This window comes from Desmodus rotundus, chromosome 12 (genome assembly GCF_022682495.2).
Source record: "Desmodus rotundus isolate HL8 chromosome 12, HLdesRot8A.1, whole genome shotgun sequence".
Lineage (NCBI taxonomy): Eukaryota > Metazoa > Chordata > Mammalia > Chiroptera > Phyllostomidae > Desmodus > Desmodus rotundus.
Window position 1 is genome coordinate 34821378 of NC_071398.1, and position 14786 is coordinate 34836163.

Here is a 14786-nt window from a genome sequence, read left to right on the forward strand (position 1 = left end):
CCTGTGTGCTAGGAACAAAATACTCAATCTCAGTACTCAAAGCAGCCAAACCCTGGAGGAAACTTCAGTCTTAATCTCTGTTTGCCCCAAATTCTCTCTTGCAGATATGTCCCACCCCCTTGCACATAGTCTTTTCACTCTCTTCATGCCCCAGTCACAACCTGAATATACTGGATTTAGAAGGATGGGGAAATGAAAAAATAATCCTACTGATCCTGAGAAAAGTTCACCAAGGCCCTTAAGTGACAGGGCTGGATTAGATGAGCCAGCTGTAATGTTTTAAAACTGTCTTTCTACAAATACCGTATGATCTCACTTATCTGTGGAACCTAATGAATAAAACTAACTGCCAAACTGGATGGAAACAGGCATGGGTACATGGAACAGACTAACAGCTGTCAGAGGGGGGTGGACTGGATGAAAGGTGAAGGGATTAGCCAAAGAAAATACATGCATAACCCACAGACACCGACAAGTGTGGTGGTGATGGCAGAGGGAAGGGGGGGCGGCGGGTGGATATGGGCAAGATAGGGAAAATGGGGACATCTGTAATAGGGTCAACAACTTATGTTAAAAACCAAAACCAAAACCAAAACCAAAAGCTTGTCTTTCTACACCTGGCTGACCAGAACTACCTGTGGGACTTAGCCAGATTTCCAGGCTCTACTAAACTTCAGAATCAGACTCTACAGGTGTGCAGCATGGAAATTTGTACTTTAAAAACACTCCTCAGATGATTCTTGTAAGAGATTTGTAAAACAGTGAGAGAGAACTGGATGGAGTGGTAACTCTACTGTGATAATTGGTTTCCAAAATGTTGACACTGCTACTGAAGTAAGGTCCTGTTATACCTGTCTTTCCATGTCCTATGTAAAGTTGGGGCAGAGTGGAGTTAATTCCCCACTGATCGTCTTCCGAATTTGGCTAAGCGGACAGGCCACGGCTGCACTTTGGGCTGGACGATTGAGTATGTGGTACTATCCAGCATAGTGTAGGACATTTACCATGCCTGCTCCTTACTTTTTATGACAACGGTATTTTCTAGTCATTGGGACAATGAAAACCACCTCCTTCACATTACTAAATACTCTCCCAGGATTGTCAATTCAGCCCAATCGAGAGTCAGTGAGCTGGATTAACATCCCTATCTCCCTATACTTCACATTAAATTCCACTTTTGGAGGGAGGAAGGGCCTGTCCAATAGGTGATTTTAGGAGGAGCCAGCCCTTTCCTCTGTTTTTTGTACCTGCCTGCCCACAGAGGGAGCATTCTATTCTGAGGTTTCCCACTTGGCTGTCTCCTCCTGTCAGATTTGAACTTAGGGAGAAAAGGGGCCTTGGGCTTCTGCCTTTACCTAAATTCCTACAGCAATAAATCAATCTTAGAATAAGAGAAATTAATTTAGAGAATATAAATACGACCATAATCTGCTGACACTTTAAAGATGCCTTTCATTATTTCTATATAAGAGAATATTACTGTTCAAAGAGAAAGAACTTTGATGAACATTTTTTATTGAGGAGTTTTATTATGTCTCAGATTAAGAACCTTGCTTTAATATTGTAAGGTGCACTGCAGGTATGCCATGCTGTCAGTTATTACTGGGGCACCAGGTGCCCTAGTCAGTGACCCAGAGGGCTTAGAAAATGTGTGAATTCATACTTTTAGAGCATGTAAAACTGGTATTTATAGTTTTTCTTCTTGAAATCAGCTAAGGACATCTGAAACGGTCTACAGGTATTGCCATAGCACTTACTTTGATGTTCAGAACGACTCAGAAATGTGTTCCATGTCATGATTTGTGGGTCCTCCAGAAGGTTTGTTAACATGCAAGCAAACACTATTAAGCAATATTATCTAAATTATGGCTGCCAAGTACTAAAGCTTAATAATGAAACCAAATTACAAAACATTTTCTTGTACAGCTATACAAAAGATATAAAATTAAAAATATCAACCATTTTTAAGTATATTCTTCTACAGTGCCGTTTCCCACATCTTCATCACTATTAAATAGTTTAAGGAGAAAGTTAATAAAATCAAGAGATAAAAATATTTAAATCTTTGGATCCCTTTATTCCATGGCCTCCATAAAAATACCTTAAAGTGGCCAGATTTTTTCCTGCTATAGCTTAAAATATCATAAAAGATTTATTAATAATTTGTATTAGAAATGAACTCTGAGTCATTTGTGGATTATATACCTAAGACGAGTGTTATTATCTCATAGGTTGCCACAATAATTTCTAACACCTTGACTACTCTGGAATAATAATGGAACGAGTCAACTTATCACGACCAAATTCCAGGCATTATCAGAAGAACAGGTTAATTGATGCCTAGTTTTATTGTCTTAAAAAGGAGGAGGAGTTACTTATTTGAAAATATAGCTAAGTACATACTTATCTATGATTATTTACATTCATATACTGAAAATATCTATTATTTGGACAAATCCTGTGATGTGCCATTTACTATAAAATTAAGTTCTTCCAATGAGCATGAGTAATTTATTTTTTTTATGTAAAGAAAGAATGTATCAAATTTTCATGTTCCAAACATTAAAAATGAAAATAAAAAATCTTAATCCTGGAAAACTATGAATAAAAGACCCACCCATAACTCTGCTCCTCAGAACATCAACTTCTGCAAGGACACAGTATGTTTGCTGACTTTAAAATGTTTATTCTTTAAAAAATTAGTTGCTTTTTATACAGCTATACAAAGTTCTTAATGTTTCTTTGGCAATGGAATATAATGGAATTTTACAACTATATAAAAAAGTTACCTTTGCCTAAGAAACAGTATTTACTGTGTGTACATAGTTGACTGACAAAATTCTCTACCACCCAGCAACCTAATTAATTGACGAAATAAGCTAGCTCAAAAAGGATGTTACAGTGTTTCCAAAAAGAAAGAAAGGAAGGGAAAAGGACACGCGCGCACGAGCGCGCGCACACACACACACACACACACACAACCTTCTGTGGCTCAAAACACAGTATCACGGCCCTATCTGCAGGCAAGTTGCAGTAATTGCCAAATACAATTTAATGATAAGAAAAATCCCTTCAGTGATGAAAAAATACTTTATAAGTCCTGCTGAAGTACTGCTTTAGTTTAACTATACATAAGAAATTACTTAACCTTCTGCTATTTCAAATATATTTAATGCTCATTTTTAAAGATGAGCTGTCCCCCACCGCCCCGCTCAATATAACTGCATTGTATCTTTGAAATTAAGTAGAAAAACACAAACAAATAACAAAAACCCAGTGCTGGTGACAAATATACAGTGAATTCACTTCTTCATTCTTGGTAAAGACTGAAACCAATTCTCAGGACCATGAAGAACTAGAAATTCACCTATTTTCAAAGACTTGTTTGTAGGTCACGCAGCAACTTTGTTGTCTTTCTAAAAAAGGAAAAAAAAATTAGCTTATGCTTCAAATTATTGGTTATTAATAATTACTTCTTTCTAATTTGCTTAAGTATATTTTATATTAACTTTAAATATACCCTCCTTTTACTTTCATGTATAAAATCTGTACCACTGAGTTCCAGGAAATACTTTTAACAACTTCCACACACAACAGGATCTCATTATTTGTTAACTGCATTTTCTCATTAGTAGAGTTTAAAGCAGCAGTGTTGTGGGCTGGCCCCAGCAAGCACCCCCCCTCCAAGATACCGGTGTACCCCACTATCTTTGGTTGCCACCCGAATAGTCTTTAAGAACAATGACAAAACTTCAATCTTCAACATACTAGTCAAATTCATCAAATACAACCAACAACATATTTTGGAAGAAGATTAATAAAATCTTAATAAAATCTAAGCCTTTGACATCTTTACTAAGTAATAAAATATCCAGACAGTAAAACAACATTTCTTGCCAAAGGGTCATAACAGAAGCAAGCAGTGATTTAGAAATGCATTTTAGCCCTGGCTGTTGTGTGGCTGAGTGGATTGAGCAACAGCCTATGAACCAAAGGGTCACTGGTTCAATTCCCAGTAAGGGCACATGCCTGGGTTCAGCGCCAGGTTCCTAGTATGGGGCGAGCAAGAAGTAACCCCACATGGATGTTTCTCTCCTTCCTTTCCCCTCTGTCTAAAAATAAATAAATAAATAAAGTCATTAAAAAAAAAAAAAAAAAAAAAAAAGAAATGCATTTTAAAGGACAATTTTTACATTTGAAGTAAGCTCTGAAAATCAGAGAGTTGACTGGGAACGTTCAAAAAGTAACTAGGGAAAAAGCAGTAAAAATCTCAAGGAGCCTCTAGCTTTCCAGTGAGACTAACCCTAAACTAAAAGCCTGTACACACACAGCATCGGAGCTGGGGCTTCCATTTTCCTCAGCACTGGTTGCTACCACGTACCTGGCTTTTACCGCTGATTCTCACCCTGATTATTAGCAACACATGTATCCTTAACTTGATCTCTGCATATAACACCAAACCATTTGTACAATGTTATTAAATTGGAATACATATAGCATGGTGTAAGTTGGTGCTGAAAGAATTAAGCTAAAGATGATCCTGCTACCCCCCACCAAAGCCAACCTTCATATGCCCCAATTTCTTTTTTTAAGTCTTTCAGAAAGCTATTTGATTAATCCAGGCATATTAAGGTCCAAAAGCTGTGGTTTTCTGAAAGGAGGATGGGAGGGAGGGAGGAAGGGAGGAAGGAAGAGTAGGAGAGAAGGAAAAAGGGGAGAGACAGAGAACTAGAGGGATAGAGACAAGAAAAGGGTGAAAGGGATGGAGAGAACCATGATGAGTTATTGGGGATACCCCGTTGTCTCTGGACACTCTCTGAAGAAAAACATACACAAATGGGAGGCAATCTGTCTCATCTACCCTGGTGGCTTAACCTCTTCGTAGCAGCACATAAAACAGGAGCTGGCTGTCCTCCTGTAACCCCTGGACTGATTTCTTCACCCCCCAAAAAGAAATAAAAGGAAAGCACCATAGGACCAAAATCATTACAAGTTTATGTTTCTGATGTTATTCTTAAGGAAAATCGGGCTGGAAATCGAAGACAGTTGAGTTTTGGCTTTACTGTATATATTAGCTTGTACCTATATCAAGAGTTAACCTCTCTGGGTACTTGGTTCCCTAAGCATGTAATGGGGTGGGGTGGGAGAGAGGTTCAAGTTTTGCTGATACTTTAAAAAAGTTCTAAAGCCTGATAATCCTATCAAACCCATATTCTCATTAAACAATCAGATATGCTTATGTTCACACTAAAACTGTAATGCTTCATGCCACAAAAAACAAAGCTAGCCGTTACATGAAGGCTGCTGCAAATTCCACAGGCATCTACTTCTGAGAAGTATTAGATGCTTGAGAAATGAGTTTAATCCCTGCAGGTAAATCTCCTTTATCTCATAGTCATTACTCACTATTTCTACCTTTACAGGTGCCAGATGATATAATTTAGAAGGCACAGGCTACTGAGAAGGCCAGGGCTTTCCTGGCAGATGGAAGGATCATTCAACTTTGGAATGGACAGTCAAGGGCTAGCCGCACTGAGGGACCTTCGGCATCATTAAAGGCTAAAGTAGTGTACTTCTATGTGACAAATGCTAAGCATTTACTCAAGCTCATTACGCTCCATGCTGAGCCAGGTGTTTTGGTAAAAAATGTAGAATACACATTCAATGATGCCAAGAGGCTTGTATCTAGCTCAGGGGTGTCAAACTCATTTTCACTGGGGGCCACATCAGCCTTGCAGTTACCTTCAAAGGGCTGAAATAATTTTAGGACTGTATAAATGTAACTACTCCTTAACTGTTAAAGAGTTGAAATTAAATTCAGCACTTTAAAGGCAACTGTGAGGCTGATGTGGACCCTAATGAAAATGAGTTTGACACCCTTGATCTAGCTGATGATGAAGAACAAAACACATGAAATAGGGAACATGAATGTATTTAAAATGTATGCTAATGAAAGCAGATACAACAAGAATGTGAGGAAAAGAAGAAATCAGTGGAGGTAGGAAGAGAAGTTTCCAAGGATAGAGGAAATCTTGGGCAAGAATGTGAAGGGTAAGTGAAAGGGAAACCCTGACTTTTGGCTGTGTCTGACTTCCCCCTGTACTGTAAACAACAAGAAGGCTGGGACCAAGTCTGTTCTGCTTCGCACCAATGTCCAGCTCAGGGCTTGGCATCTATGAAGAATTCAATATATTTGGTCAATGAATGAGGTCAGAGTTGGAATCAAGCACAGTGTTTATGAGAGATGACCATGAATCAATTTGCGTGAATAAGTTAAAGGTTAATGAGAAATGGGGCTGGATATGTCAAGTGGGACACTCACAGTAAGAAGAGGAGGCAGTGCAATGTCACATTAAAATCTTTTAACCACTGGGATAATGCCTTAGGGTCCAGTAACTCTGTCACTCCTTGAAACATCCAAGATCACTTTGTCAGGGATACACTAGTACAAATAAAAACCCATGAAGACTACCTCTACAATGCATTCTAATTCTGCAATATACAGGGTGGGGCAAAAGTAAGTTTACAGTTGTTCATATGGAAAATAATACAATAATTAATAAATAAGAATAAACTTTCTTGTACGCACAAGATGTACGCACAACCATAAGCCTATTTTGCCCCATCCTGTATGTGACAGGGGTTTTAACTAAATGGCTCAAAATGACTCCACAGTGAGACATGGCTTCAAAAACACGTTTGCACTGATAAGTGCACTTATCACGCATACAGTGGTTACTCAAAGTTTAGTTATAGAGAAGTAACAGTCACATCTTACACAGACAACATGACAGCTATTCTTTCAAATATATAAAAACTACGAAGAGTATACATACTCTGCGTGTTTACAAGGACAGAGTTAAACTAATAGTTTGAAGAAACAGGAAAAGGATTTTCACTCAGATTGTGTGTATGACTGTGAAACCCAAACAGTTAGAGCATCCCTGGAGTGGAATGATGCCCTCAGAAAGAGTAAGGTTCCAACTCCTACAAGGGATACTACACAAATGTTGGACAATTTGGCCAGGAGGTCAGACCTCTCAGTTTCCAACCCTGAGACTTAATGATCTTTAAAATGTGTATATGAGATAAAGACTATGCAACTCTCTTTCCACAAATGTCAACACTGAGAGCCTGAAAGGTTTAACAGCTCAGCTGAGGTCACACTAGCAATAATTACTGAAATTCTCATTCTAACCCAAGTCTAATTTAAATGTACTTTTTCCTCAAACCAAGCTGACTCAATGTAGTCTTCAACAAGGAGTTGTAGTTAAGTTCTTCAAAAGGTAGATGACATGCCTGAAGTGAGGTAGAGAGAGACTTAGAGAGAGACTGATGGTCTGAAGATCAATCAGTGGGTTACTGTGGCAGTTGACAGGGACATGTCAAAGGAATGAATATATGAAGTGGAAATGGGTCATGATTGTGCATACTGCCACCACCCAGGAAACAAAAGCAATGGTATATCACTAGCCAATCACACACTGGGAAGAGGCATAGCTGAGATGACGGGAAGGCAAGAAGATGATGAGGTCATTCTGAGGAAGGCTAAGTTTAAGTTGATCACAGACACAAAGCAGATGAAATGGAGCAATGCAGGTGGAAGAATACCAGGTCCAAGCTGAAAAACTAATTAGAAGCTATGCATCCACAAGCTCACAAAGGGAAAGGGGAAAAGGAAAAAGTGAGAGATGGAGGAAGGTAGGCAGAGGGAGGGAGGGAGGGAGAGAACACACTCAGGCATGGTCGACCACTTGCAAGAGTGCAAAACATGAGATGAATGTTTGCAGTAAGAAGCAAACTGAATGTTCCAGGCAGAAGGAATAGATAAAAGAGTCCTGAGATAGGAAGAAGCTTGTCACTAAACAAGAGCAAGAAGGCCCACATTAACTGTGGCAGAGTAAGTGAAGGGGAGACCCACTGGCAAAAAGGACTACAGACAGCACTAGACTTAAACTGGAAAACCAGGAAGATCATGAAGCACCTTACAGGCTGTGTTGAGAAACGTGTTGCTGTGTTTAAAAAAATCAAGTGTTAAAAAAAATAGACACATTTCAAGATGGGGAAGGTCACCAGTGTCAATTACTGTAGGGGAATTAAGGGCAAGTATCTGTGAAAAAGCTACTGAATTCTGTAAGGAAAATGTCACTGGCAAGAGCAGGAATAGTGACAAGCAGAAGACATTTTCTAGTCTCCCAGGTGCAATGGAAATTTTGCAAGTTAGATGTGCTGCAGATCCATTAGGCCACCATGGCTGGACAGACTGAGCTAATGACAAGGCAGTCTTGGCTGTGATGAGACAATACCAAAGGCCTCAAAATTAATAAACCAGACCCAAAAGTCACTAAAACTGAACATTTAAGGAGGATCTCAACAATGGTCAGTTTTAAATATTGGACAATGAAATTCTTGCCAGCAGGTGTTTTTGTTTCTAGCTGCCCTTGGCAATCCCTAGACTGCTTTACAAGGGGATTTTGATCTTTCTGTGATTACCTTCCTCTCCACTATCCCTAAAAATCAATAAACTAGGATAGTGAAACTGATTTACAGATGCCTTTAAATAAATAATACATATAAACATACTACTATACAGAGCTATACAATTTTTTAGCAACGGTTCCCAAATGTCAATGTATCATGAGATTTTCAAGACCATGACAAAATAAGAAAATGTAGTTGAGTTTCCTACAGAACTAAATTAACAGCACTGACTGAGAAACAAATTTACTAGGTACAAGACTTAGTATCATCATTTACTAGCTGACCTTAGGCAAATTATTTAATATCTCTATACCTATTTCCTCATTTGTAAAATGGGGATTAAAAAGAAAACCTACACCACAGAATTGCTGTGAGGTTTAAGTGAGTTAATGTATGAAAAACATTTAGAACAATGGCTATTACATAAAAAATACTATGTAAATGTTAGCTGCTATTAAACGCATAGGTTTGTCTTCCATTGTGAAGTACAATCCTTCCTAGACTCTTTTGGTGTTACAGCATACTTTGTAATCCGAAATATAGATGGAATGATATAATCCTTTTTTTGGATAATGCCTTTAATGATCCCCTGACCTTCTAGCAAAAAATAGTTTTAAAAGAAGAAATAAAAAAAAAGAAATAATCCTGAGTCAGTCTCGAATAGTTTTCTGGGAGGAAATTTTACCAGTCCATAAAATCTAAAATCATAGTTTTATAATAGACAAAAAAAACACTTATTAGCCAAGAAGTTGCTACTCTGTAAAATTATAATAAATATCCTAATCAGGTGAAAATAAAAGTTATGCAAATGCCTTAAAAATGTTCACCCAAAATAGATAAAACATTTTGAGTTTCAATGAAATGCATGCTGTTTGGCATGTAGTTTCATGAAAAGCATATATTTACCCTATATTCAAAATCTGCAAATTCCCTGCCCCCACGACCTCCTCTGAATCCACCACGAAATCCTCGAGGGGTGGTGAAAGTACCACCTCTGCCACCACCACGCCCTCTGCTACCACGGAAACCAAGACCTCCTCTGCCTCTGTACCCCCCACGGCCACGGTTTGGACGAAGTGGGATTCCAAATGTTTCAGCATTTAATCTTCTTTCTTCAGCCCAGGTTGGTCTTCGTTCTCTATTATAAGAACAAATAATTTTTAGTGTATATCAAGTTTTAAAGGACATTTTCAAGCAAAACTATGTGCATTAATTTCCAAATTAAGCTGAAGCAATCTCTAAAGATCAAGTAAGAACAAGCACCTTATCTAAGTCATCACAAGTTATGCACGGCAATATCTCCTATAATATTGTTAAATTTCATATGAAAATGACTAGTATTTATATTCTTGCAAATACAGTTGATAAAACAAAGGAACACAATAACAGCACTGATATAATGGGATTGGCAATTAACTTCATCCTCCACTCAGCCCCAGTGGAAGAGAAGGCAAAGCCAGTAAAAGAAACCGTCTCAGCAATCTGGGAGCAGGAGGGTAGGTCCCTGAATTCTCACCATGATCCTGGTCCAATTCCTGGACCTGATGACTGAAGCAAGTCTCTGAACTGCTGCTTGTTGCTCCTATCTTAGAGCCCAATCACAGGGCTCAGAATCCGCCCCATACATGTATAAACTGAAGTACACAACTGCCACCAGGTGGCACTAAATTGCAGCCAGCAGAAGGACAATTTGGATTGGTCAGCAGAAACCCTGAAACTCTTTAGTTTGTTATGCTGTGTCCTTTTATTAACTTTACAATTTTCTGGATCCATACTGACTAAAATGTGGCAGAGTTTTACTACATCAGCAAACTTCAAAGTAACATTGGTACTTTTGGCCCTGGCTTTATTTGAACTACATTGTAGCGGGGTGAAGTAAAAGGTCTTACTTAGATGTTAGATGACCACTTCCGTTTTAATTACTAATTTTAATGTTAGTAGTTATTTTCTTTTAGCAAAATAAAACATTAAAAAATAACAGTCACTAGGTATTTTTAAGTAGCCATTAAACTGTGAATTTGTAAGAAATTATTTCACACTTCAACCTCCTAAGACCTTAAAAGCAGCTTAAAAGACTGTACCTATTATCATCACAAGAAATATTATCGAAGAAGGATTTAGTTTTGTCATAATAGCAATTAGGTCCGAGTGGATATTCTTCATCTGCATTTCCTTCACTGTTTTGAGTATCAACTCCTGAGTCTCCTTTATCTTCACCATTTACAGGCTTCTCTTGTTTCTCAAGTTTATCTTCTACTGGAAAAAAAGGGCACATACCATAAAAGTCAAGACTTGTACTAAACACCGATGATTCCCAAGTCAAATAAGAGTATTTTCTGAGTAGAAAATAAAAATTCACCTTTCAATTTAAGTTTATTATGAAACTCTCTGTCAATTTCTTCCTTGTTAAATTGTGCATTTGCACTTTCAAAGTCAAAGTCTTTCTCAAATTTCATAGGACCATCTCGCCGAATACCAAATCTTCCCCTGCCACCTCGATGACCCCCACGCCCTCTCCTTGGAGCTGAAGGAGCACCTGGAACTAGTTAATAAAGAAAAAATAAGCAGTTTAAGACAGAAGTCATTATTGTGGTTTTTATATTAAATGGTCAACAGAAATGCTTACAAATCTCTACACATTACTGTATTTGTATTTTTATATAAAAATGAATTTTAACTAACATTTAATATATAACACACATGAAATTTATATTTATGAGGTCCACGCTCATATATGTAATACATATACAATGCACAGCCAAACAATTTGGTACAAAATTACTGTATATTCTTTGAGGGCAGGAGCTATGTTTTGCTCACATCCCTAATACCTAGAGTGTCAAACACAAAGTGTGTTCTCAAAATTTAGGAGGCCTTTTGTGGAAAAGATCACAGGGACCAAGATTTATAGTAAGAGAAATAAATGAACAGGAGGAAGAACAAGCTGCAAGGTAGGAGGTGTTATTTCTACATCACAGATATCATAAAAGACAAGAAGCACCAGGTCTCAGCTACTTCCTATTCCATCTTTATTGTCTCTCTCTAAGTGGCTCCATAATATTCAAGTCTTCTGTACCTAGTCTTTTTCTGCAATATAATGATAACAGGATTTATAAGATATGATAAAGCAACACCAAAGCAGCACGAATTATAGTGAAAACTCGAGAACCCAAATATCCACAAGTAAGAGTAATAGTTAAGAAAGAAACAAAGCAAAACAGGAACATTGAGTAGTACTTGATGTGAGTTAACAGAAACATATAGAGCACAAAGCAGTATGAATTCAATGACTACAATTATGTATAATGTTTAATACATACTGACGAAGATCAGAAGTGACTACAGAGTGACAGATTTGTGTTCACAAAGTTTGGCAAACTGCCCAAGTTTGAGAAAACAAATCACAACCCCTGCCAGCAGCATATACAGACACTTCAATCTAGTTAAACAGGATATTTATAACATGAAACTTTACTATTAAAAATGCCTTGGGGCCAGAAGCCAGAAATTATAGCATGATCTTTCTGTCTCAAACAAAACAAAACAAAACAAAACCAAAAACAAAACACTAAGTTTAGCCCTGGCTGGTATGGCTCAGCGTTTGAGCATTAGCCTGTGAACCAAAGGGTCGCCAGTTTGATTCCCGGTCAGGACACATGCCTTGGTTGAAGGCCAGGTCACCGGTTGGGAGTGTGCAAGAGGCAACAGCATACTGATGTTTCTCTCCCTCTCTTTCTCCCTCCCTTCCCCTCTGTCTAAAAAATAAATAAATAAAATCTTTAAAATTTCAAAAAAAAAGTTTTAATATAGTCTTTATCTGTAAAATTATAAGGAAAAAATCTAGTAAATTAACCACTGCTTTCTTAATGAGCCTCTGGATGATGAGTTTTGAAGAGGAATGAAAGATACTTTTATTTAGTATTTGATATAATTTATTTTTTTAGATTTTCTTTATTTATTTTAGAGAGATGAGAAAGAAGGAGAGAAACACTGATGTGCGAGAGATACACCAATTGGTTGCCTCTTGCACACCCCCAACTGGGGACCTGGCCTGTAGCCCAGGCACCTGCCCTGAGTGGGAATTGAATCTGTGATGTTTTGGTTCACAGGCTGGTGCTCAATCCACTGAGCCACCCTAGCCAGGGCATATTGTATGTAATTTGTTTCAAAGAGAGGAAGGGGCCGGGGTGGGGGAGAGAAGGAAGCACTGATGCAAGAAACACTGACTGGTTGCCTCCCACATGCGTCTCAATAGGGGACTGAACCTGCAACCCTTTGGTACATGGGACAAAGCTCCAAACAACTGAGTCACCTGGCCAGGGCTATTTTATATAATTTTTAAATGATGAAAGTATAGTAATTATTTCATTCTGAGAGAAGGGGGTTTGTCTTTTTCCAAATTAAAAAAAAGTGAAATATAATAAATCAAACCAGAAACTCTGTATTCTATGGCACATAGCACAAACAAAAACACATATAAAAATGTACAGAACATATGAGGTGTTTATACATTTAAAATATATCTTTCTAAAATTAAGTGAAAGATCACTTTCCAATTCTTAACTAAGTCAGGTGATTACACGTTGCCTTAATTTTTTAATTTGAAAGAGCTTTAAATTATAATTTATTCTGTATTAATAAATTAGAAAATATTAATAAAATAGATAAATTTGGGATAAATAATATAGATTACAAAGCAAATAAAATATACAACCTTATTCAATTAGTAACCATGAGAGAAAGTTAAAGTTCTTAAACAATTACTTCAAAAAAGGCTCAGGGCTTAAATAATTTAAATGAGAAAACATCAAACTTTTAAGGTACAGATAATTCCATTCTTAAAAGCACAGAAAACAATGGAAAAAGTTTTATAATGATAATATGAAATGGACACAAAACTGTAAAAAGTGAATACAAAAGAGAAAGCCATACAACAATGTAAATATAACTACAAATCCTACAAGCAGATTAATATTCAAGAATATATTAAAAGACAAAATGCCTACTATCAAGTAGGGTTTATTCTGTAAATGTAGTGATGCTTAAAAGAAACTTTTATTTTAAAATAATTAGGAAAAAAACCCTAAAAAATCGTACAGAGTGGTTCTACACTCCCATCATCCAGCTTCTCTTCTAAAGCTAACATTTTGGTTAACTACTATACATTATAAAAACCAGGAAATTGACACTGGCACAGTACAATTAACCACATTACAGATGTCATTCAGTTTTCAGCAACATTGCATGTACTCATTTTTTGGTAGTCTTTATGTATAGTTCCATGATACTTTGCCATACATGCGGATCCACACAACTACCACCAAAAAAATAAGATAAAAAACTGTTCTGTTACCACAATGAAACTACCCTGCGCTACTCCTTTATAGCCACCAATCCTTGCCATTCATTTTTTTTAATTGTAATTATTCACTACACATTTCAAATGTTCTTTCTATTGAGGAGCATAAAATATAGATTTCAGATCCGAGTAACTTACCTATTTGTCTCTTGTTATCATTTCTGAGTTGCTCATTTTCTGGTCTTGAAACTTTGTGTACTTCAGCTATAAAGAACATAGAGAGTAAAAAATTAACTCAGGACACATAATCAAAAACTTCTGTAAAGTTAGAAATGAGGGGAAAAAAACCCAGAACAACCACCCCCAAATCTATACCCCCACCACCATCACTACTTTGAGCCAAATTTGAAAGAATGAACATTCTATCAAGTTCAGTTTAAACCTTCTAGATCATTCATATAAAGTGTATCTTTTTAATGAAAATAAGGTGAATGGAAAATGTCGATGAGTCAATTAAGGAATTAGTAAATAGCTAAAGTTCTACCTCGCCTGTGCTCTTGATTCTCTATTGCTTTTTGGCTGGTAGATGGTAAAGGCCTGGTTGATACAGGGCTCCTTCTCCCAACAGGTGCTGGAGCAGGTAAGTGGGCCGAGGCGGTCTGTACTGCTTGTTCCATGGTAGGGCTTTTTCTCAAAGGATCTAACTGAGGGCTTGAACGACCTAAAACGTAACCAAAAGATAAGAAACTACCCTATCCTTTCGGGATTTCAAAATAAACTAGACCCTAAAAAAAGTCTAGTTTCACTTCTACCAATTCAAATCCTTAGCACAAATTTCAATTCATCTACTTACTAGACCAGAGTTTAAAACTGATTCTCTTCGGTGGGCTGGTCACTTTTTAAAAAAAAGTAAAAACAAAACAAAAACCCCCAAAACAAAAAACTCTTATCTGTATTTCTATCCACTGAAATAAGGTTTAAATAAGTTTTTCAAAAACTTCTGCTT

General features: G+C 37.2%; 1 protein-coding gene across 4 annotated transcripts in view; it reads right to left on the reverse strand.

Annotated features, from left to right (window-relative positions):
* Positions 1-1485: 1485 nt before the first annotated feature.
* The window catches only part of LSM14A (LSM14A mRNA processing body assembly factor), a 58560-nt gene continuing 45259 nt past the window's right edge, over positions 1486-14786 (reverse strand). Inside the window, exons 5-10 of one of the 4 annotated variants that reach the window (XM_024577720.4) lie at positions 14325-14501; positions 13979-14044; positions 10841-11023; positions 10563-10737; positions 9388-9619; positions 1486-3416 (exon numbers count right to left, since the gene is read on the reverse strand). In XM_024577720.4, the coding sequence (XP_024433488.1) occupies positions 3393-3416; positions 9388-9619; positions 10563-10737; positions 10841-11023; positions 13979-14044; positions 14325-14501 (857 nt within the window). In that variant the 3' untranslated portion in view covers positions 1486-3392. The remainder of the gene's footprint in view (positions 3417-9387; positions 9620-10562; positions 10738-10840; positions 11024-13978; positions 14045-14324; positions 14502-14786) is intronic. The other 3 variants (XM_024577721.4, XM_024577722.4, XM_045185339.3) reach the window with 3 other exon arrangements.